A 24,993-nucleotide genomic window follows, 5' to 3' on the forward strand; every position below is an offset into this window, starting at 1 on the left:
CCCATGCACCCTCCGGCAGCCATGTCTGACGACTCTCCAGGTGTCCTCCTCACCTTCCTTCACCTCACACTGCCCTTGCCCAGCTCCCTGTGGAGCTCCTATGCATCCTCCAGGGCCCGGCTCAGTGACCACCTTCCTTCATTCTCATGCATGAGACGTTGGGGGTTTTGAATCCTGGTTTGGATCCTGGCTCTGACACTTACTAATATGGGAAAATTACAAAGCCTCTCTGAGCCTCAGTTTGCTCATCTGGAAAATGGGGGTAACAATCACTACCTCACAGGGGGTCGTGGGGATGGATGAGACCACAGATATGAAGCAGTGGTGCTGATCACTTAGTGGTGACAGTGCCGTTCCCACCACTCTCCTCCAAGTGCCCTCACACACACCTGTGCACAGACTCACACCCATGCACACACACACAGCATGAATTTCTCCCTTCTCTGTTCTCTGCTGGTGCTAGTGAAACGTCTGCATCCTCTGGGGTTAGTCACATGCAGCCTGTCTTAGGGGCAAGTCTTTTAAGGGCAGAAGTCGGGTCATGTCCATTCATTCACTCATTCAACAAATATTCAGTAAGTGCTTCCTGTGTACAGGTCACAGGGCTGGGTGCTGAGGATAAAATGGAAAAAAAGACAAGCATGGTCTTAAATCCTTATGAGGGAGAGAGACAAAAGCATGCAAATGTTCAGGTCAATGAAATCACCGCAGGTTTTGAACATGCAATGAAAGAAATAAGCAAGGAGCTGAGATACAGAAGATGGGGAAATACTCAGATAAGATGGTCTGGGAAGCCTCTGAGGAGGTGATTTACTTTGAGACCTAAAGGATGAAAAGGAGTCAGTCCAGCGATGGGACAGGCATCCCAGGCAGTGGGAACAGCAAGTACTAAGGTACGGAGGTAGCGAGCCAGGGCCGGAGAGACAGGCCCAGAGGCCCAGAGGATGCGTGGGCTTGGGGCCAGGAGTTGGGGTTTTATTCCACAAACAGTGAAAGCCTCTGAAGAGCAAGGAAGTAGCCCAATTCAACTTAGATTTTAAGAAAATTACTTTTGCTGATTGCGGAAAGTGCATTTGAGGGAGGTAAGAACTGAAGCTGGGAGAGCAGGGGTGAGGCCATCACAGGCCATGGCATGTGAGGAAGGGATGGTGGCCTGGGCTTAGTGACAACAGTGCCAGAGAGAGGGAGGTGGGTTCTAGAAACTTCTGAGGCAGGACTTGCTGAGGTCCGATAAGGGACAGTGACCTACTTCCTGGCTTCTAGTCTGAGCAATCCCGTCGTTGGTATAGAGTCAGGGAAGACTACACTGGGACAGGTTGAAAGCAAACATCAAAAACATCATTTGGGGCATGTAAGTTTGTGATGTCTTTGATGAAAGAGGTCAAAACGAATCTGAAGTTCAGAGAAGAGACCTGAGCCAGAAATAAAAATCCGGCAGTCATTGGCAGATACCACAAGGGGTCACGCAGCAGCAGCATTCAGCTGCAGATGACCCCATGGTGCTGTCACCCCACCGGCAGTTCTGGGCTGGGGATGAGGGTCTTAGCTGGGAAGCCCACCTCCTCTCTGGGGCTGGCCTGGTCCGCAAGGCCCAGATGGAGCTGGAGGTCCAGGAGCTGGACCACTGCATGCTGTGCTGAGATGGACACTCACCTCTCTGATCTCCTCCACAGACGTGGGCTGGTAGTACATCTCCGGATAACAGCCATAGGTCCTCGCCCAGTTTTGGAATTTGACTCCTTTGTACCCATGGACCTGTGATAGGACAAAACCCGGGTCACCACCAGTAAGCGGTCTAGGGCTGCCCTGACCCCCATCCCACTGTCCCAACATTGTAGAGATGGGAGGCTGGGGCCACGGTGCTGAGTCACTGGGAAGCTCGAACACACAGTGGAAGCTCTAAAGCCATGCAGCCACGTGCGGGCTTCCTGCTATGATCTCCCTTGACCCCCATGGTCAGGGCAGCAGATCACGCAGAAAACTCGGCCCCTCCTTTGGAGAAGGGGGCTACGTGAGATCAGGGGTGCAGCCCTGGGGGACAGCACAGCAGCCTCTCCTGGCCTGGAGGCCACAGCAGAGAGCCTTGGGGCAAAGACTCCCGTTTGTGGGATCCCCGCTGCGTGCTGGGCACTGTTCCGGGGTCCTCCGCATGTCATATCTCTCCGCATGTCACATCTTATTTAGGCCTTACAATAAAGCCACGAAATAGGTAATATTACTCTCATTTTCAGGAGCAGAAACTGAGGCCCAGAGAGGTAGAGTAACCTCCCCGAGCTCACAGAGCAACCAAGGAAAGACACAGGAGTCCAACCCCGGCCTTCCTCTTCCATCCCTTCCCCAGCACCCCAGTGGCTCCCCAGAGCCGCGAGTCCAATTCAAGAGCCTCCCCGTGGCCTCCCAGTAGCCCCACACCTGCCCTCATTTTGCCCTCCCAAGCCGGGTTCACAGGCCCAGCCTGGATGCGGACCGGCAGGGCTGAACGGCTGGCCACGTGGACCTACCATGGCTCCAGCGGTGGGTCAGTGGCCTTGGCGGACTCCGGCCTCCTCGTGGAGCAGAGCACAGGGCAGCGGGGTGCGGAGGCCAGGCGGAGCGGGGGGCTGGAACCAGCAGCGCGGTGACGGTGACCGCAGGAGCTCAGGGCCGACTCTGCAGCTACAGCACACAGAGGGGCTTGGGGCTCCAGCAGAGGTGGATAAACAGTGTGACGACAGGCTCCACCCAGACAAACAGCAGTTTGGCCTGCCCCCTGCCCCAGGGCTCCTCTCAGGCCGCAGAGTGGGCAGGCAGCATTTACAAGGCGGCTGCTCTCTTCCCGAAAGCTGTTGAGCTCTGACACCAAGTATAGGCATTCTGGAGCTGGAGGACCCCCGGCCTCGAAACTGGGTCCTTAATGCCGCAGGTCAGGGGAGGCTGTGACATGGGGGCCCGCGTGTTAGTTCATTTGTCAGAGCTGGGGGAGGGATGCACCAGGCTGCCCTTCGCTATAGGGAGACAGAACGGGATGCTGGTGGCTGTAGCACGGGGGCACGGGGGACGGGGTATGGGGGGGGGGCGGACGAGTGACACTCGGACCAGGCAGAGTCTTCTAGCTGAGGTCTTCCTTCCCCAGGCCTTAAGGCAGGCAGACCTGGGTTCCTCTTCCATGCCTTGCCGGTTAACCTCTGTGAAGCTCGGTTTTCCCTCCAGTAAAGTGGTGGCACTTTTGCCTAATCCTCTGGGTGGACATAAAGGTTAGAGCAGACGTCTGAGGAGCCCCGGGACACCATCAGAGCTGGAAAAGGTTTCAAGCTCTTGCATCTGCCCCCAGCGTTGAGCTTTCGGTGGCAGGCTCCTGGGGACGTCCCTGTCCACGTCACCACCCCTTGGCTCAGTGCCTGGCACCGCACCAGCCTCTGAGGCACGTTTGTGCAACGAACAGATTAATCAGTCATTGAGCATCCTGGCATTCGATCTCTCCAAGCCAAGAGCTGGGGTCTAGCGGGAAGCGTGAGCAACAGCTCCAGGGTTTTGGAGGCGAGGCCGGGCTGCAGGATTGGAGCTTGGGGTCAGATATATGCAGAAGTTGTTCTGGAATAGGGGTTGGGGGACACCTGTGTCCCCCAAACCAGGATCTTCTCCAGCTGCCAGGTGCATATGTGTGTGTGTGTGCACGTGTGTGTGTGTGAGATCACACTCCCCAACTGCAAGGTTGTGTGCTGAGGGGGAGTGGTAGCCATGTGCTCCCCACAGGGAGATCCCAACTAGTGGAGATGCTGTTGTTTATGATCGCTTAGCAGCAGCTCAACAGCAGAGAGGAAAGTCCCAGGTATCGGTGAGGAATCTGCAGAGCTCAGGGCCACAGAAAGGAGCCGATTTGGCACAAGAGCTGGGACCTGTGTCATGGGCTGAATCGTGTTCCCCCCACCAAGTTCCTAGGTTGAAGCCTTAACCCCCAGGACCTCAGAACGTGACTGTATTTGGAGATAGGATTTTTAGAGGTAAAGTTAAAATGAGGTCATTGGAATGGGCCCTGATCCAATATGACTGTGTCTAAATAAGAGGAGATTAGGACACAGACACAAATGGAAGGCCAAGTGAGGACACAGGGAGAAGACGGCTGTCTACACGCCAAGGAGAGAGGCCTCAGGAGAAACCAACCCTGCCGACTGCTTGGCCTTAGACTTCCAGCCTCCAGAGCTGTGAGACCACGAGCGTCCGTTGTTGAAGCCACTCAGTCTGTGGTTCCTTGCTGTGGCTGCCTGCAAGCCCCTGTGCTAGGGTCTCCACCAAGGACTTTATGCGGGAGAAGAACAAGCCCTCTCGCCTCTGCGCTGTTTCCCTCGGGCTGTCCCTGGTGGAAGTCAGGGCCAGGGCGCTCCAAGGCTGCCAGCTCCATCACCCGAGGGCACCTCCCCATAGACTCCCTGCCTGGGAGAGGCAGGCCTTGGTAGGGGTGCAGTGGGGAGGCCCAAGGGCTGAGGGATGGAGAAAGCACCTATCAGGTTGGCTACTGTCCCTCCTCCGAGTTGGAAGGGGGTCCAGGGTCTGTGGCCATCAGATGGGGGTGGGGGGTAAGCATCATGCCAGAAGGGCAAAGAGGCCCATGGCAAGGAGGGGAGGGGACAGCCCGATGCCACCCCAAATAAACAGCTTGCTTCCCGCTCACCCTCAAGCCCTGTCCCACAGCTTCAGGCGAAATGTACCCTGTGCCCACCCACAGATGTTCCTCTGCAACTACAGTGGAAGCCAGTTTTTCTCCTGTGGGCGAATGCATTCTGAGGCAGGACATTCCAGAAGCTGGATGCCATGGGTGTCGGTGGGCCTGGACTGTGCCCCCAGACTGCCTGCAGGCTCCCTTCCCTCCTCTGCTGAGATTTCCTGAAGCCTGGAGTCACCCACCAGGCTTGCTTTCTTCACCCTGTGCTACCGCCCTTGCATGGAACGCTTCCCCCCTCACCCCCAAGCCAGTCGCATCACCTTTATGAATCGCCTTTATGGAAAAAAAAAAAAATGACATGAAAGGAAATATAAAGCTCAGCAAAAATGGTGTCTATCAGTTAATTCAATCTGCCTCGCCACCACCTCGTGGTTGAGGTCGATGGTATATCGCTCATTTCTTCTTGTCTGAAGGACTCAGCTTGTTCTATACTTGCTGAGTCTCAACTTTTTCAAACATTTGTTGGCAAGGGAAATTAATGTTACCATCTCGATGGCCGCTGAAGCTTTTTTTTAAAAAATCATTTCCCCTCCTGTGTTTATTAATCAATGAAAACGAGTCCTTAATATACAATTTGTGCATGGTAACTTAACACATTTCTTTGAAACACTGTGAACATTTGGAAGAGTGTTTAATGATTTCTGATAGGTAAGATATACTTCCTAGTCACACTCAGCCAGCTCGTTCTCTTTAAAAAGGCTGATGGGGCTTCCCTGGTGGCGCAGTGGTTGAGAATCTGCCTGCCAATGCAGGGGACATGGGTTCGAGCCCTGGTCCGGGAAGATCCCACATGCCGCAGAGCAACTAGCCCCGTGAGCCACAATTACTGAGCCTGCGTGTCTGGAGCCTGTGCTCTGCAACGAGAGGCCGCGATAGTGAGAGGCCCGCACACCGCGATGAAGAGTGGCCCCTGCTTGCCACAGCTGGAGAAAGCCCTCGCACAGAAACGAAGACCCAACACAGCCATAAATAAATAAATTTAAAAAAAAAGAAAAAAAAAAAGGCTGATGGACTTACATACACTACCAAACGTAAGGCAGATAGCTAGTGGGAAGCAGCCGCATAGCACAGGGAGATCAGCTCGGTGCTTTATGACTGCCTAGAGGGGTGGGATAGGGAAGGTGGGAGGGAGGGAGATGCAAGAGGGAAGAGATATGGGGACATATGTATAACTGATTTACTTTGTTTGAAGCAGAAACTAACACACCATTGTAAAGCAATTATACTGTAATAAAGATGTAAAAATTAAAAAAAATGAAAAAAAGGCTGCTGTACTGAATGTAAAATAGTTGGCTGGTGGGAAGCAGCAGCACAGAACGGGGAGAGCTACTCGGTGCTTTGCGATGACCTGGGGGGGGATGAGGGGGGAGGGAGGGAGGTTCAAGAGGGAGGGGATATGGGGACACGTGTATGCATATGGCTGATTCACTTTGCTGTGCAACAGAAACTAACACAGTATTGTGAAGCAATTATGCTCCAATAAAGATCTATTAAAAATAAATAAATAAAAAGGCTTCTGTAAGGCATAAAGTTCATTTGTTGTCATTCAACAAATGACAAAGCTGGATGGCAAGGTTTAAAGCATCCCCTGCTTCTTAGGGTTCCCTTCCATCTCAATCCAGGATAAGTGATGGAGACACTGACCAAATAATACATCTCCTCAATCTATTCCAATGGCAACCAAGACCACTGTTTGGGGCTTTCTCTGGATTTTTCTTACCTTGGTTTGCATAAACAAAGAATTGTTTTTGTCTTCCAAATTCTGACACAAGCCAAATAGTCACACAAGCTCCCCAGTGCTGAGGCGATCTGCCCATCCATCTTGGCAGCAACTTTATGGAAAACAGTAAGGTACTACATACACAACAGAGGTTAGGTCCTAACCCAGGTCCTTTTAAAATTGGAAGTAAATTTCTACTTGATTAAAAAGTGAGTTTATGACCTGCAGAATGGGAGAAAATATTTGCAAATCATATAATGGATTAATATCCAGAGTATATAAAGAACTCCTACAACAACCAAAACCCAACCCTGATTTAAAAACGGGCAAAGAATGCCCATTTCTCCAAAGAAGATATACAAATGGCGAACAGCACATGAAAAGATGCTCATCACTTAGTACTAGGGAAATGCAAATCCAAACCACAAAGAGATGCCACTTCAAACCCATTAGGATGGCTATTACCCAAAACTCAGAAAACAACGAGTGACAATGACGATGCGGAGAAACTGAAACCCTCAGCACTGCTGACTGGAATGTAAAATGCTTCAGTCCGTGTGGAAAACACTACCATGGAGAGAATTCCCGTACGATCCAGCAATCCCACCTCTGGGTACGCACACAGAAGAACTGAAAGCTGGGGCTTTAGGAGATACTTGTACACCCAAGTGTCAACTGATGTATGACTGGATCAACAAAATGTGGAATATACATACAACGCAATATTATTCAGCCTTAAAAAGGAAGGAAATTCTGACACAGGCCACAATGTGGACAAGCCTTGGGGATTTCAGGGGCTCAGAACGAGCCTCCCCAGAGTGTGTTACTTTTGCACAAGGAGCTAAAGGCTATAGACCCCCTGTGGGTTCAAGAGAAACTACTGCTCCTTCCTCAACTACCTACAAGAATTTAAATTGGGGATTTTTCCCAGAAAAGAGTTATTACCGGAGATAAGTTTTGTCTGAGTGGCACCATGTATGTGGCAGGGCAAATACCTAAGTACCCAGCATCTGCTCTTCCTTTTATCATCCTGTGTATGACCCTCCTGTCCTTGGAAGCCCCAGGCTCCTATCCCATTCCTTAGCTCAGGGTGGCACATATACCTCGTTTTACTTTTCTCTCTCTGACCCTCTCACGTATGTAGGGTTCCCGTTCTGTGCAAAATTAAATTTGATCTTTCCTGTTAATCTATCTCATGTCAATTTAATTCTTAGACCAGCCAGAAGAACATAGAAGGGCAGAGGAAAGTTTTCTTCCTCCCTGACAGGATTTTATACTAAGTGAAATAAAGCCAGTTACAAAATGACAAATATGGTATGAATCCACTTATATGAAGTAACTAGAGGAGCCAGGTTTATAGAGATGGAAACTAGAATGGGGGTTTCCAGGAACTGGGGGATGGAGAAAAGAGAGTTAGTGTTTAATGGGGACAGGGTTGCTTGGGAAGATGAAAAGGCTGTGGAGATGGACGGTGGAGATGGCTACACAGCAATGTGAATGTACTTAATGCCACTGAGCTGTGCACTGAAAAATGGTCAATTTTATGTTACGCAAGTTTGACCACAATTAAAAAAAAGTGAATTTACAGGAATAGGGGTATCACTGGTATTCTTTCTAAAGCAGGTGCCAGCCTCAAAATCCAGGAAATATGTATGGAAATAAGACAAAATGTATTTAGGTAAACTGCCAAAATGACTACCCATACCTTATCAATATGAAAGCTGTAAAAACCTACAGTATCTTTAAACGCTTCAACTGTGTTAGTAAAATAATTATCGCATTTGTCTCATGAAGCAGAAGCTCAGTGACATACCCTCGTGGTTTATCCAACGGATCCTAGGGAAGATGTGTAGATGTCTAGAATCTGGACGTGTTCTCCTGAATTTAGTGCTATCGGCACACATGCCAACAGTAAGAGATCTACCAAGGCTTGGGACGGTGAAAATACTCAGACAATTGGTCATCCATCTCATGAAGAAGGACATCAAAAATCAAGCATTTGAAACTAACTCATTTACCCATTCAAAACACCAGGCATGCGCTGGGCTAGGGTCAAGGATGAATCATCTAGACAGGCAGGCTCCAATCCCAAGAAGCTGACAGTCTGGCAGAAGAAACAATTAACAATTGGGTGCAGCGGCCAACACTGGGGAGAAACTTCCACAAGTGCCAAGAAAGTATTTTATGTGTGGCCAGATGGATTCCTTTGAACTGCGAGGCATGACATTTCCCACCCAATTCTTGTTGCCAAAACCTTTGAGCTTCTGACCTACATATTTTAACCATTGTTTAGTTTTAATTCGTGCTCATGGTAATGTCAGTGTGAACAGTGGGCCTTAGAGTCACTTCCAGGCCTAAAACCATGGGTTCGTTATACCCCAAGAGAGACAGGAATAGCTTTTTGTCGCATGTTCTAAATAGATGCATTTTTAGAAGATATTTCTCCCGGAAACCTTGGACCCTGCTAGTTGACAGCCACCGAGTGTGAGGACAGAACCTGGGAGTGATCTCAGCTCCCTGGAGGGAGATCTATGATCTCACTGATATGTGGGTGGGGTCTTCCATGCCTCTTTTAAAAAGCTATTTCCCTCTGCAGAGGTAAATACACTTGTTATTTATGCCCTTTGTAGTCTGAAATAAAAATAACATTTTTAAATCAAATCAATTTGAACATGCTTCAAACAACTTGTAGTTAACAAGGCATCTGAAAAGTATTTTCGGGAATGACCTAAAGACCTTTTCCAATGGAGCGTTTTCTTTATGACCCTCAATCTTGTATGACTGGTGATATTTGTGTTGCAATGCTACGAACTAGATTCGTCCGGCCCTTATTTGCCGAAAGAGTAGAATTTCTGAACATTTTGAATGGTTTACAGAGATGACTGGATGGAATACTCGACATGGAGACAGGCCGGATAGGTTTGCCTACTTGTACTTCTTCAGATGAGAGACGTTCTAAGATTCTTGTTTCCTCCAACCAATTCTGGACAAATAAGCCTGGACACACGCAGTTAGTGAAATAATGTTAGCCGGCTTCTGTAGTCATTCCCCCAGAGCACACATCTGCTTTTTAAATGAGTCCTTTAATTCTCTGATCCAAAAGGGAGGAGGTGGTGGTGGGCTGGCTGGAAGTTTAAAGCCCTCAGAAGCCTCATCCCGGGATAAACCGGAAATTTTATGGCTAATACTTCAGTAGCACTTCCTCTGTGCCAGGCACCATTCTAGGGCCCTGTATGCATTCACTCATTTAATACTCACGACCACCTATGAATTTGGTGCTATTAATGTCCTTTTCTACTAGAGGAAACTGAAGCACAGTGACCTCTTTCTCGAGGTCACTCTGTGGTCAGTGGCCAAGCAGGGATTTGATCCGGGTAGTCTCACCCCAGATTCAGAAAAGAAAAGAGCTTTTGGTAGATGGAGCTCAGCCTGCAGAACCAGACAGCATGCATCTGAATCTAGGCTCTGCCCCGCAGTAGCCAAGTGACCTAGGGGAAATTATCTGAACCTCAGTTTTCCCATCTGTTAAATGGGAAGGATAAGAGTTGGTCAGTGTAGGGCTCCAGGCACACAGGGGTATTTAAGAATGATCGCTGTTAACATTTCTAAGCTGCCCTTGCTTTCTGCACGCACCTGGACATACATACCCTTTTCTGCCTGGTTACTTTACATTCATCCTAATTCAGAATTCAGCCTGGAGACACCACCTTGTCCACAAGCTTGCCCTGCAGAAAGAGCAGCGAGGGAGGTGAACATAGATTGGTGAGCACACCATGCCAGCAGAGCAGGGAGACAGCGCACATGGCTACGCGTGGCTGGTGGCCACTCTATCTGGTAGCACAGAACCGACCATTTCATTCGTGTCAGAAAGTTCCATGGGAATATAAATTGGTGCACCCACTATGAAAACAGTATGGAGGTTCCCCCAAAAGCTAAAAATAGAGTTGCCATCTGAGCCTGTTATCCCACTTCTGGGCATATATCTGGAGAAAACTATAGTTTGAAAAGATACATGCACCCTATGTTTGTTCCGACACTATTTACAATAGCCGAGACATGGAAGCAACCTAAGTGTCCATCAACAGATGAATGGGTAACGAAGATGTGGAATATTAGCCATAAAAAAGAATGAAATACTGCCATTTGCAGCAACATGGATGGACCTTGAGGTTGTCATACTAAGTGAAGTAAGTCAGAGAAAGACAAAAACCATATGATATCACTTACATGTGGAATCTGAAATATGATACAAATGAACTTATTTACAAAACAGAAACAGACTCGCAGACATAGAGAACAGACTTGTGGTTGCCAAGGGGGAGGGGGTTGGGGGAGGGATGGATTAGTAGTTTGGGATGAGCAGATGCGAACTACTACATATAGAACGTATAAACAACAGAGTCTTACTGTATAGCACAGAGAACGATATTCAATATCCTGTGATAAACCATCACGGAAAAGAATATGGATAAAGAATGGATACCCATAGGTACCTGAATCACTTTGCTCTACAGCAGAAATTAACATGACATTGTAAATCAACTATACTTCAATAAAATAAATTAATAAAAAAAGAAAGTTCTACCAGACAGCACTGTTCCAGATCCTGCAGAGACTCGTAGAGAGTCAGAGCAGAGGAAACAGTGTTCACCCAAACGCGATACTTTCTTAGAACAATCACTCCGCTTTTCTCCCAAGAACTCAAACAGCACTAAGCCAGTTATCTTCACTTTATTGAATAAAGGAGTTCCCATCTCTGCTGAAAAGCTTCTCAATTGCTGATTTTCCATCATCAAAACGCTGACTTGATAATCAAAGAGAAATCACCCCCTGGCCATCCCGTTCTGTCCCCCACAGAGCACTAACCATCCTTAGACATAAAGTGATACGTTTATACCCAGAGGATTAATCACACGTGATTTTTCCTATATCTCAAATTATGTCAAATCTGACTCATTTCATTTAGAGAACATCACTCTTTGCTGCAAACCCCTTGAGAACAACGCTGCTGGTTTTGAGAGATGCGGGTAAGGCCCCATCCGGGTACCAGAGAAGAGCCCCCAGCAGATGAAGCGGTTGGACTGCCTGCTGGCGGCTGACACACGTCACACCCTAAAGCTTCGAGACCTCTGGTGGGTCGCTGGCGTCGGTCTCCAGCCACTCAATGAGGATCTGATTCAACTCTGTGGGCCTGGAATGGGAACAGAAGGCAATTCGCATCTGTCTGGACGCACTCCCTCACTCAGGCGAAGGCAGAGGTGGTAAAGCAAGCGGCTTATTGGAGGCGAACAGGGAGCCCTGACGTCCCCCACCCAGGGACCGCCATCTCCTTACTTCTCCATCTGTGTCCAGTGTCCACAGTCCTTAATGTGACCCCTTTTCAGGTGGGGGATCTGGAAGAAAACCCCACCCGGAAAAGTAAATGGCACAAGGCAAGTTCTCTGCTCCCGGTGGGCCGCCCCCCTGAAAACTCCGCGTGATTTAGGAAGGGAATGACCACTGATCAAGCTCCTACTGTGTGCTAGGTGCTCCACATGCGCTGCCTTATTTATCTTTTTATTACATACATTTATTTTATTTATTTATTTTTGGCTGCATTGGGTCTTCGTTGCTGTGTGCGGGCTTTCTCTAGTTGTGGCGAGCAGGGACTACTCTTCGTTACGGTGCGCGGGCTTCTCATTGTGGTGGCTTCTCTTGTTGCGGAGCACGGGCTCTAGGTGCGTGGGCTTCAGTCGTTCTGGCACGCGGGCTCTAGAGAGCAGGCTCAGTAGTTGTGGCGCACAGGCTTAGTTGCTCTGCAGCATGTGGAGTCTTCCTGGACCAGGGCTCGAACCCATGTCCCCTGCATTGGCAGGTGGATTCTTAACCACTGAGCCACGAGGGAAGCCCTGCCTTATTTATCTTTGACCATGATCCTCTGGGTAATATGAAGGCTCAGAGAGGTTAGGTAACTGGCCCAAGGCCACACAGAGAGTGGCTGAGCTAAGATTCAAATTCAGGCTGACCCATACTCATCACAAGACTGTCTCCCTCCAGAACCATTAGGACTTGGCCCGTTCACTGCCTGGAAAATGCCGGGTCGAGCTTGGCTCTTGCCCTGTAGCCGTGATTGCGTCCCCTTCCCATGTCATCTCCCTCCTCCCTGGTGGTCTGCACGCAGGGCTGTTCAGTCTCCCTTTTGGGGCTTGAATCCCCAAAGTGGGTCACAGCCCTCCCTGGACTGGCTCCACCACCCACAAAGGGCGTCCTTGGGCTTCCCTGGTGGCGCAGTGGTTGAGAGTCCGCCTGCCGATGCAGGGGACACGGGTTCGTGCCCCGGTCTGGGAGGATCCCACATGCCGCGGAGCGGCTGGGCCCGTGAGCCATGGCCGCTGAGCCTGCGCGTCCGGAGCCTGTCCTCCGCAACGGGAGAGGCCACAACAGTGAGAGGCCCGCGTAACGCATAAAAAAAAAAAAAAAAAAAAAAAAAAAAAAAGGGCGTCCTTGGCAACATGCCTTGAATCACGCTCTCTCCACCACACTGGATGAAGCTAACAAAGACACTGCCAAGTGCAGGCGAACGCTCTCAGCATCCAGCCAGGATACACGAGCAGTCATGGGGACCCCACCTGCAGGTCTCCCAATCCCTACCAAGCTCCACGCTTTCAGCAGTGTGTGCTTCCAAAACACAGGCTTGATACCCATCTCTCCACTTCAACGGTCCCCTCACCCATAGGTCCACACAGCTCAGCCTGGCCCAGTGGGCTCAGGATAACCTCCCAGCCGCACCCTCTGACCTCTCTCATCCATCCTCACCTCTCAACACCCTGTCTCCTCTCCTGTTCTCTCTCTGCCGGGCGAGGCTTAGGAGTTCCTCAAGGCCAGAGGCAGTGGTCAGCACCTCTGTGAAGCCCTCGCTCCCAGCTGGGCCCTTGTCCACACAAGCCTCCTGCATATGGGGTACACTGCTGGACATGACCTCCTGTGGGGTGGGGTCTGCACCTCATTCATCTTTACCGCCCTGGTATCTAGCACTGTCCCAACTCATCTAGGTGCACAGGAAAAGTCCATGAAATGAAAGAATGAGTGAGTGATGAGAGATTGCATCAGTGAAGGGGAAAGGAAGCAGCAGTCTTTTTTTGTTTTCTTTTGGCCACACCGCGTGGCATGTGGGATCTTAGTTCCCTGAAGTGTGGAGTCTTAACCACTGGACCACCAGGGAAGTCCAGGAAGGAGCAGTCTCTCTTTTTTTTTTTTTTTTTTTTTTTTTTTGCGGTACGCAGGCCTCTCACTGCTGTGGCCTCTCCCGTTGCGGAGCACAGGCTCTGGACGTGCAGGCTCAGCGGCCACGGCTCACGGGCCCAGCCGCTCCGCGGCATGTGGGATCTTCCCAGACCGGGGCACGAACCCGCGTCTCCTGCATCAGCAGGCGGACTCTCAACCACTGCGCCACCAGGGAAGCCCCCGAGGAGCAGTCTTAATCGCTGCTCCCAAAAGGCAACAGTGATGCTACTGAGGAAGCCCTCATCAAGCGAGCAGTTCCCCCGAACATCCCACTCTTCATCCTCTGGGATGCCTGCGCCCTCCTCCAAGAAGCCCCGATGGCCCCGAGCAGGACCATTGCCTTACCCAGTCCTCCATATGCTTGGACATCTCAGGAACGAGCACGAAGTCCTTCTCCGCGGTGACCATCAGGGCCGGCACCAGGATCTAGGGAGAGATAACGGGAAGGAGAAGCAGCCTCCACGCTCAGGCCCTCCCTCACCCGGGCGAGGAGATGTTATTTTCACACCGTGGGGCCTCCTCCACTATTAACTCCCCCGCAGAAGACCCCTCAGCACCACTTTGGTCTGGCTTTGTTTCTGCCACGTGCTTTGCGTGAAGGAGGCACCAGTATTACTAAAGATCTGAAAGGATGGTGTGCGAGATTAGAAAATGTGTATCTTGCTCTCTGCCCCTGGTTCCCGGCATAGAGCCCCTGAAACCCTTGTAAATTCCTAAGTGATGAGAGCACTTCTGTTCCAATGAGGTGACTCTGGCTGGGCTCCTGGCTGGGGGCTGGTCACCAGGAAGACAAAGCCATGATTAGACACTTGGGATTTTCAGCTCCCTCCTTCTCCCCCACGTCTGGAAGGCGAAAGGGATGAAATGGAGTTAATAATTGATCGCATCTACGTGAGGAAGTCTCCATAAACATCCACATAATCCCAGTAGCAAGGAGTTTGGAGAGCTTCTAGGTTGGTGAAATCCACACCAAAAGGATAACACACCTCAGCTCCACAGGGTCAGAGGCTCCTGGGCTTGGGACCCTCCCAGACCTCACCCTGTGGATTCCTTCGTCTGGCGGTTCATCTGTGTCCTTTATCAAATCCTTTAATAAACTAGTAAACGTAAGTGAGTGTTTCCCAGAGTTCTGTGAGCCACTCTAGAAAATTAATAGACCCAAGGAGGAGGTCCTGGGAGCCTCCAATTTATAGCCAATCAGTTGGAAGCACAGGTAACAACCTGGACTTGGGGTTGGCGTCTGAAGTGGGGAGCAGTCTTGTGGGACTGGGCCCTTATCCTGTGGGCTCTGATGCCGTCTCCAGGTAGATGGTGCCAGAACTGAGTTAAATTGCAGGCCACCCAGCTGGTGTTGCAGAGAACGGCTTGGTGGTGTGTGGAAAAACCTCCACACATTTGGTGATAAGAAGTGTCAGAAAGAAAGCGATTTGTGTGAAAGTAAAGGAGACACACAGGAGGAAAAAAAATGGGTTTTTCTCATACGGATGGATTCAGCCACGTATTGACCACACAGGTTGTGTGTGTGTGTGTGTGTGTGTGTACAAGTAAGAACACACGTGTGGTCCACTCTGTGTGACTGATATTCCTGACACCAAACAGATGGCACTGGGAAGGAGGAAAGATGCCCTTAGATGGAGATCAATATTCCTTTTCCATGAATTGAACGGATGCTTCACCAGGGCAGCCAGAGTGTGACTGGGCCAGCCACGCTGGGGCCAGTGTGACATTACAGGCAGCAAAGGGACTTCACTTTTTGTCTACTGATGCATGGGGCACCACAAGGTCGAGAGAACCTCCTTTTACTCTGTGTTCTCAAGCTACCATGACAATTTCCAAATGGCGTTCACTGTCCCTGGGTAAGGAATGCGCACTGTTTTTTACCTACAACACAGAACTGTGCGCTTCTCACTGCGCCCCGTTCACCAAGGGGTGAAGACCCAGTGGTGGTTTTGTGGCTGAAATGAATCCTGGGGCTGCTGTGGGGGTGGGATGGACACTCTAGAATGTTCCAGGTAAAAACGTAACATGGTGGCAGAGGCAATGGGAGGAGGTGGGAGAGGAGGAAGATCTGGAAGGAAACTGCAGAAGAGGGGGTCACCAAACCTACTGCCATCGGGGTTCACCTCCCCGAAGACCTCATCCTCGTCCCTCATGCTTTGAGAGTCTCTGCCAGTCAAACTGCAGTTTTGTCATTTTTGTCCATCACAGATTAGAGTGATGATAGGCTAAAGAGCATTAATTAAACCACGACTACGTACTAGGCACTGTTCTAACTCAGCATTTGATGTGCGTCAACCCACTTTATCCTTACACAGCTCCTGCCTGAGGTAGGCACCATTCTTGTCACTTCCATATTAGCGGCCACGGAGAACAGAGTGGTTAAGTGCCTTGCCCAAGGTCACACAGGGCACAGGTCCCACATCCCAGGCCGACTCTCTGCCCAGCCTGCTCTGAACCACTGTTTTTATGCTCTACTGCCTCAAGACCTAACCCTGTGAGGTCAGGACCTCGCCTGTGTCATCTGCACCATTCCTGGCTCTAGAGGGCCGTTCATTTTTGACTGAATCAAGAAGATGGCCAGGGCTACTGAGTGAGCTGAGGAATGTGAAAATGCAATTTCCCTTAGGTTTTTAATGTTCTGAATGTAAACCAGGGACCCCATGACTCCCTTTGCAGACCCAGGGGTTGGAAACCTGTCTTCTGCTTGACAAACAAGGAAACTGAGGCTCGGACTGACTCGGTCGAGGTGAAGGAGCCAGAGGTTACAGCCCCGTCTCTCTGACAGCACGTAATGTTCCTCTGTGAGCCAGGAGCTTCATCCTTGTTACCTCTGGGAGTTAACTGGACCACTTGCGCCCTGAGCCAGGGCACCGCCGGGAGACCTAGGTGGTCCAGACCGCTGCTGCAGTCACCTGGCAGATCCCTGTCCCCACCCTCTCCCCCCCCTCTGCCGTTCCAGGAGAAGCAGCAGCAAAAGAGGTCCTAAGAGGAAACCCTGCAGTGCAGGCACCTCCAAAAGCAGCCGGCCGGTCTGTCCACCCCTGGCTCTGACCCAGCGGTCTATCCGTTGGGTCCATGGATGCCCGAAGGGTGACTCGTTGGGGAGGAGAACAGCGCTGAACTCACCTTCCTTCCCAAGCCTTTGCGGCCCCACTGCCAGTTCCTTTCCATGTTTCGGTACCAGTTTAGAGGCCCCCTGGGGGGGCGGACAAAGGAATAAAAAGAGGAAAGCTTTTAGTAGACGCTTGTGCTACAGACCCCACCACAGCAACCCGCTCAGCATAGAGCCAGTCTTCCCAGGAAGAGCAAAGGCTCCTGCAGGGCGAAGAGAACAGATCCCAGGATTCACACCCTGGTGCCGATTCACACCCCGGTGCCCTGCGCGCCTGCCGGGCTTTATCGAGCACAGCCTGGTGCAGGCACAGCGCTGGGCTGAGGGCTGATGTTCTCTGAAGTGGGCATCCGGGGACACACAGAAATCAGCCCTACAGGACTCTCCATTTTCTCCCGGGACTGTCTCGGAAGACGGGGGTGGGGGAGCTTGGTTTAGTGCCCTCACCAACCAGGGCCACTCCCCTGTCCCAGGGAGCCCACAGAAAAGGGCCACCGGGAGGCGCTTCCTCCTAATGTGACATCGGGAAGTGATGCCGAGGTGTCTCCTCCGGACAGGTAGGGCGGCTCCAGGGCTGTACCTGGGGCACTGTCCCAATCCTCAGGTGTGGAATGGGTTGGTGCTGTCCGGCCCTCGAGGCTTCCGGTGAGAGGGAGGGCTCGGAGAGACCTTGGACACGTCACGCGCCCTTTGGGGACTTCTGATTTTCCCTCCTGTGCAAGGAGGGGTCGGATCAGATTGCCTGTATGTTCCCTTCCAGAGAACCTCTGTCCCCCAGTCTGAGACTCTTAAATTGTCCCCCACTTCGGGTGGGGAGGGGGGAAGAAAGGAGATGCTTAGGGAAAGGTTGAAATTGTGATACTGGAAACACTGGGGTCTAAAGGCCACCACGGGTGTTCACGGCCAAGGTTGCCACACTGTGAACTTGTGGGCTGGGCTGACGAAGGCGGTCCTGCTGTTGGGCTCCTTCTGCACCCCTGGGTCTGAGTGAGGGATGGGGGCGTGAGGAGAGAGGAGGAAGATGGAAACGCGGTGACCTGCAGCGCCCCTGAAGGACTCACGAGCTTCGAAGACTTGCAATACCCAAATACGTGAAGGGACACGCAGAAAAGGGGCTGTGAAAAGGGATTCTCAGTGATTTCAGGGCAGGGCCCTGAACCGCAGCATAGAAACAGACCTGAGAAAAAGGAACGAAGTCTGGCAGAGACTACAACACGGGCGGACCAGAGTGAAAAGAGCCACACACGAAGGACCACACAGCGTACGACTCCGGTCGCATGAAACATCTGGAATAGGCAGCTCCAGGGGGATGGAGAGCAGATGGGTGAGTGATCAGACCTGGGGGCCCAGGGGAAGTGGGGGTGACCACGAAAGGGAACAGAGCTGCTTTCTGGGAGATGAAAACACTTTAAAATGGATCGTGGCGATCCATAAAATGTGTCGTGACGGCGCAGCTCCATGAAATGACTAAAAACCATTGAACTGTACACTCTCAGAGGGTGAATTCTATGGTATGTGAGTTAGAGCTCAGTAAAGCTGAGCCTATAACCACCGCCCCCCCCACCGAATATGTTTTTGAGGTTACGTGGGATTTTGTGTTTTTCTGAAGTAAGAACTCAGAGCTGTCATCTGATCCTCACAGAGGTCACCACTGAAAAAAAGTTAAAAACATCTGCTCTGAAGGGGCCCCTAAGCATAAGGGAGAACAAGCTGAACTCTCCAAACTAGAGCAGGCTGAGCATCGTCAGATAGTGAGCCTCCCGGCACTGGAGGCATTCAAGCAGACGCTGGCCAGGTTTTCACTGGGACTGAGCTGGCACTGGGCCTCACCCTGCACTGCGAGAGCAGAAGAGCCCCTGTCTGCCCACCTTCTCTCTCCTGTGTTCTCCGGGGGTGCTGTTCTCTTTACCTGAAACCAGACTTCTTGAACTGCTGAATGTAGAACTGGATGTCCTCCTCGGTGACCATCTTGCTGAGGCTGGGCTCCCCTGGCGTACTCACAAAGAGTCCTCCTACAAAAAGCCACTTGTTTCCTCTCCCACCCTCTGGGTCAGGTGTCCCAAGTTCCAACACCTGAGACCCTTCACCACCTCTGCTTCTTTTATTAGTGCTCTCTGTCTCCCCAAGAGACTTGGGCTCCCGGAGGGCAATGACGCTGACTCGTGCTTGTGGATACCTGCCCCTGCCTCACACCAAGTGTGTGCTCAAAACTTTTGAGGAATGAAGGACTGAACGACTGACTACGTGAATAAGTAAAGAGGTGGAAGGAGGGAAGGGAGAGGTGTTCCTGACCAGTGAGAAGAGTGTGGTCTTTAGGCTTGGAGGAGTTTAATCCCAGCCTGGCCACTCTGGACAAATTCTGAGACCCACTTTCCTCATCTGTAGACTAGAGATAATAGTGAGAGTTCTTACGGATGTCACGAGAAATATAAACAATATTACTAAAGGGGGCTAACCCAGTGTCTGATGCACACAGTAGGTGCTCAAACAAGTGATAGCAATCATCATTATTAATAAAAATACAAGGGAATGATGGCAAAGTCACAGGCTTGGGGTCAAGCAAGGTTCTGTGGGAACAGTCAAGGGGATGAGCGCCAGTCTGCTCCCGGCTCTGGCTCCTCACTTATATCCAAACTGGGAGGGAGAACAGGGACTGTCTTCACGGGATGGAACTGAGCCTGATGGAGGGGAGGCCAGGGCACTAAGACAGAGGAGACCTGGCCGGGGGTCTGGCCTGATTTCCACTCTGCCTGCACCAGGTGACCCTGCAGATGTCAGTTCCTCTCCTGGGTCTCTGTCCTAATCAGTAGAGGGTGGATCTGCCCTGAAGAGCTCTGAGAGTCCTCCAGGCTCTGACTGTTTAAGATCTTGAATCCAAAACTTCATGGGGGAGAGGAAGCCAAGGCTGTGTGGTCAGCCCAGGGTTAGGGTGAGTGCGATTCCCCAGCGGGGATCTACATTAAGCAAGTCAGGGCTTAACTAGTTCAGGGCTGGCAGGTGGCTGCTTCTGCCCACGGCTGGCAGATGGAGAAACACTCATTTAACGTTCGGCTGGTTCCCGTCATGGCCCTCCTGGTTCCCGTCATGGCCCTCCTGTCTCCATTCCCTCCTGAGAATGTCTCTTACCCATTTCACAGACTCTGTTCGTGGTGAGAAAAGTCTGGAGGGAGAAAAGTTAGAAGGGATGTCATGGGTCAAGCAAAGGAAACATGTAGGAACGGGGCATCTAAAAACCCTACAAGTGCCAGCAGCCTATACACACATGCTAAATGCCCAAGAGAGCTAGGCGGGTCCTGAGTGGTCAGAGCAGAGGCAGCTCACAACCAAGCTCCAAGGCCAAGACTGCTCCTGGGTGCTGGCGGGTCTTGGGAATGTAAGGACTTGGGTGTATCAACCAGTGGGAACAGGAGATGAGACCTCAGGTCAGATGCGAAGGTAAAAGTGAGATCCTCCCCACCCCTCCACGGTGAATCCACTCAATCTGGGGTCCTCAGTTAAAGGGTGGACTAGAAAGAACCCACCCACCATGACAGAGGGATGTCAAAGGAGTTGGTCCATTCAGTTTGGTACTAAGAGGAAACCCAAAAAAAGCTCCCCTAGGGATTCATGGCCACAAGCCTGCCTTCACACGTGTTTCTGTTTGAATCCACACTACGAGATCTGGAAACCCCCACTAAGTGAAGTAAACAACAACAGCAAAAGTGAGCTTGGGCTGGTAATGCCACCAGAAGGCCTGGCAGGAGAAGCAAAAGCTAAACCACCCAGGAGGGCCATTTCCTCCATCTCAGCTGGAGCAGGTTGGAGCAGAGTAAGTAAGTTCTGTTAAAGATGAGCTCACAAACCCAAATTACAGAGCTCTCTCCCTACCCTGCCCCACCCCCTGCACATATACACTAAAGCCCCATTGCAGGAGACAGCAAACACAGCAGACAGTAAAACAAGACTCTCCAGGAAGACCAAATAATAGAACTTGCACAGAGAGAGAATGAAAAATGAGTATGCTTCAAATGATTAAAGACCAAAGAAGGAACTGAACAACAAGAATAGAACAAGACTCTATTGAAAGAGATCAGAAGGCTTTGAAAAAGAACCAAATGCAACTTTCAAAATTAAAGATGGGCTGAACTGCAGATGAGACGTGACTAAAAGACAAATAATACACCAGAAGGTAGACCTGAGACCAATTTCTTACAAGCAATGACAGAAGCTTCTAGAAGAAAATAATTGTCAACCTAGAATGCTATACTCAGATAAACTGTTCTTTGGGATTGAAAGCAAAATAAAGATATTTTCAGGCCAAAAAATTATGAGTTTACTGCTAACAGACTCTTACTGAGAAAACTGCAAAAGAAGGTACTTCAGTAAGAAAGAAATTTGCACTTAGTATAAAAGAGTGAGGTGCCAGAAGTGGTCAGCAAAGAAACTGGCAAAAATCAGGCCAGCTAAGTAGGCACTGACCAGATACAGCAACAGCAACAGTGACTCCTAACACGTAAGACAGGAGGGTGGGGTTACCGCGTTAAAGCATTCTAGGCTCCTGTGGTTGTTCAAGAAAAGGGTTAGAAGCGTCAATTAATTCTGCACTTTGATAAGCAATTATCCATATGAAAATGGTAATAACAGCAGAATTTCTAAACTGTCACCATTATAATCCTTCTTTGATCTGGGTTTCATAGCCCTACTGGTGTGTGACAGAGAGGACAGGACCTTTCCTCATTAATGAAGGGACCAGTGGAGTGAGGACCCTAACTGCCCTAACTACAGAAGTCAAAGAAAAGAAGGCAAGTTGCTTATTCCCACACCCTGACATCCCCTATCCCCCCATCCTCCCAGGGAAGCCATCTGGGGATCTGCACCCCTGCAGCTCCCCCATCCTGCTTACCCCCGACCCTGCCTCCCACACCCCTCACCTCATCACTTGCTCTGAAGAAGCTTCTGAAAGTCCGATTCAGGTTCTGTTCCAGTTCAACCTCCGCCACTCCCTAGAACAACCAAGAAAGCAAAATGAAGGACTCAGCAGAGATCTTGGAAACTGATCTGACCCAAAGCCAGAAGCTCCCAACCTCTGTCCCATCCAGCCCAAGTTTCATTCAGAAGTGCATGAATTTGAATTTTCATGTTGAAACACGTTTTGTTTTTTTTAAAAGGTTTGAATAAAATATGAGATGCTCACAGTGGTCCCGTCCACCCCGCCCCACACCGGGGAGGTGGGTTTATGGCTGCTGCTTTCTTTTCTGTTTATCTAAATCCCTACAGTGGGAATGTATTACTTATAATAATCACTTTATTATTATAGGCTGGGGATCCTATAATAATAAGAGTATGGCAGTGTATGGTGGTCCATTCTGGCTGCTATAACACAATACCATAGATCGGGTGGCTTATAAACTCAGACATTTATTTCTCACAGTTCTGTAGGCTGGGCAGTCCAAGATCAAGGCATCAGCAGATTCAGTATCTAGCGACAGTTTGTTTCTTGGTTCACAGATGGTCATCTTCTCACTGTGTCCTCACATGGAGGAAAGCACAAGAGAGCTCTCTGGAGTTTCTTCTAAAGGGCACTAATCCCATTCATGAGGGCTCCACCCTCAAGAACTAATCATCTCCTCGAGGGCCCACCTCCTAATACCATCACATCAGGGTTAGGATTTCAACACACGAATTTGGGGGACTCACAAACACTCAATCTAGAGCACAGTACTGGCCTACTTTCTTCTCCTCCTTTCCAACTGCTCACCTGAACCAGCTAAACTGAGTTGCAGGATGTTTTCTGAAGGGTGCCCTACTTTCTCAGCTCTGTGGTTTAACGTATTGTAACTTCCACCAAGAGCACCTACTTCCCTCAGCTTGGCCTTCAAGAAGCCTTCAACACCTGTGCCAAACACTGCCTTCTCCATGAAGCCCTACCCTCCCCCATCACAGTAAAACAGCTCAGCTCTTCCTGGATCTCACAGAGCCTTTCATGTCCTCTCCATGGTCCACCCTGAGAGCAGGCAAGCTCCTACTCATCTTCTTCCCCAGGGCATCTGTGACTGGTCCTGGATGGAGCAGAGGCTGAATGTATGTTTGTTCCTTTCCTCCGAGGAATGTTCCCGCAGAGAAGGGTCCTGTAAGCCAGGTCAGCAAAGTGTTCTGGTGGCCAGCGGCCCTCAGACCCTGCACACTTTAAGAGGTCCTGCACTCATTTGTTCTGCATATGGCACGTCATGAGAGCTCTGGATCTATGAGACAGCAGCTCTGCAGGCAAGGAAACATTTATCATCAAGCAGTGCTGGATCTGCAGTTCGAGATTTTCTGAAGAAAACAATGCTGGCATGTTAATTACAATCCCCTCACATGTGTAAGATTCCATTATGACGGAGAATCAATCGTGGCCTTCAGTCACGTGATGAACGTCGAGGCGAGAAATAGCCACGGAAGGCAGTACATCTTACGCGCTCAATAAACGCCCTGCATGTTGCCACGGGTCATCATTCTTATTTATTGAGAGCAGTCCCTAGCTACTGTTCATGAGCTTGTGATGTGTCTCAGTGTGTGGAGGAATCTCCTCGAGTCCAGAGGTCTGGACTGGCTGCAGAGCTCAAATAGTACTTAAAAGAGCAAATGAATGTCAAAAGGGTCAATAAAAAATCAAAGAGAGCCCAAAGGTAAATAAGTCTCTCTACCCACGTGAAAGCATGTCAGATCAACAGGGATGAAGAGGACAAAGGTGAGGGCCAGAAAGGGGAGAAGATAAGAGCATTTGTACTCTGGTTGTGTGCCCTGCCGATACCATCGGACGCTCTGTAATTCATAAAAGGTGATACCCTATTTTTAAGTCCCACAGGCCAATGACAAGCCTCCCACCAGTCCAGCTGGATAGGGCTCCTCCCTTTGTGCTCCTGATCATAGGAATTAAAGGATGAACTTTGGAATCCAACAAACAAGGCTCCAAGCCCCACCACTACTACTTATTAACTGGGCAACTTAATCTTCCAGAGCCTCAGTTTCCTCATCTATAAAATGGGAGTTTTGTAAGGATGATAGGAGATAATGCCTGTTTCTGACCATGCCTGGTAGATACATAGGAGGGAGGCCAATAAATGGTGATTATTATTATTATTATTATTATCTCCATCGTTAAAGTTATCTAGTTGCATGAGAACTGTCTATTTTTGGATCCGGTCCCCTCACAAGCCTGTGAATTTCTTAGGGACACACACTGTATCTTACTCATATTTTTATTCCCACTGTGATAGCACGGTAATAGCAGGTACCCAACACAGCCTAGAAGGTTGGGAAGAAGAGAGGGGAAAAAAGGAAAGAATGTGAGATAAAGACTTTGGTGGGGGTGACTTCTAAACGATCACGTGGATTGTGGCTTTTATTTTCTTGCCCTCCATTGCAAGCTCACATTCATCAAAGAGGGTGTGAAATAAAATCCATATTTTATGGCAGGACAAGAAAAATTTAAACATAAAAAAAATCTCTGCCCTTTGGCCTCCTTTCTCCCCTCCACTGCGCATCGCGTACCTGCATTAGCATCGACCAAACCTCCCCCATCAGTAGAAATACCTGCTCAACCATAAAGAGCAATATTCTCCCAGCATCAACAAGACAACTCCTTAAAAGATAACATTCCTTCCTGATGTCGTAAGGGGCCACAATGAGCCATGACCCACTACTTGCTAGATTGTGTAAACTGTCAATAATACATCATTTAATACACAACCCTCTGTCTCAAAACACGTAACTGCGTTTTGACCTCGAACAGGCAGAACAGCTCTCAGAACCTTCTGAGAGGCTGTCCCCGGGTTATACAGCCCTCAATTCGGCTTGAACAAAAGTTTCCATTTCTGTCTTAGATCGATGGATTGAGTTTTTTGTCGCAAAGGTAGTTCTCCTCCAGCTTGAGGTGGAGGGGGGCAGTAAGCCTACAGAACTCTGCTCAATGTTATGTGGCAGCCTGGATGGGAGGGGAGTGTGGGGGAGAATAGATACACGTATCTGTATGGCTGAGTCCCTTTGCTGTGCACCTGAAGCTATCACAACATTGTTAATTGGCTACGCTCCAATATAAAATAAAAAGTTAAAAAAAAAAATGAACGAGTCTGCTCTACTATTACCCCAAAGCTATCACCTGGGCAGGCAGCTGTAGGTTCTAAGGAAAAACTCCTAGAACAAAGCCTTTGGAATTCCATGAATCCTGGAGCTTTGTCT

At 49.9% G+C, this 24,993-nt stretch overlaps 2 protein-coding genes across 4 annotated transcripts in view; both read right to left on the minus strand.

Annotated features, from left to right (window-relative positions):
* LOC136124550 (L-gulonolactone oxidase) overlaps positions 1 to 2,613 on the minus strand; it is a 28,603-nt gene extending 25,990 nt beyond the window's left edge. The window contains exons 1-2 of the mRNA XM_065879299.1: positions 2,502 to 2,613; positions 1,654 to 1,755 (exon numbers count right to left, since the gene is read on the minus strand). Of these exons, the coding sequence (XP_065735371.1) occupies positions 1,654 to 1,755; positions 2,502 to 2,504 (105 nt within the window). The 5' untranslated portion in view covers positions 2,505 to 2,613. The remainder of the gene's footprint in view (positions 1 to 1,653; positions 1,756 to 2,501) is intronic.
* An 8,523-nt stretch (positions 2,614 to 11,136) lies between these two features.
* Positions 11,137 to 24,993, minus strand: part of EPHX2 (epoxide hydrolase 2) — a 57,633-nt gene continuing 43,776 nt past the window's right edge. For 2 of the 3 annotated variants that reach the window (XM_065879373.1, XM_065879371.1), the window contains exons 12-18: positions 21,705 to 21,776; positions 19,921 to 19,954; positions 18,704 to 18,806; positions 16,809 to 16,878; positions 14,028 to 14,108; positions 11,754 to 11,812; positions 11,532 to 11,610 (exon numbers count right to left, since the gene is read on the minus strand). In XM_065879373.1, coding sequence (XP_065735445.1) covers positions 11,532 to 11,610; positions 11,754 to 11,812; positions 14,028 to 14,108; positions 16,809 to 16,878; positions 18,704 to 18,806; positions 19,921 to 19,954; positions 21,705 to 21,776 — 498 coding nt within the window. Of the gene's footprint in view, positions 11,611 to 11,753; positions 11,813 to 14,027; positions 14,109 to 16,808; positions 16,879 to 18,703; positions 18,807 to 19,920; positions 19,955 to 21,704; positions 21,777 to 24,993 lie in introns of all 3 variants that reach the window. The other variant, XM_065879370.1, reaches the window with a different exon arrangement.

This window comes from Phocoena phocoena, chromosome 6, assembly GCF_963924675.1.
Source record: "Phocoena phocoena chromosome 6, mPhoPho1.1, whole genome shotgun sequence".
Lineage (NCBI taxonomy): Eukaryota > Metazoa > Chordata > Mammalia > Artiodactyla > Phocoenidae > Phocoena > Phocoena phocoena.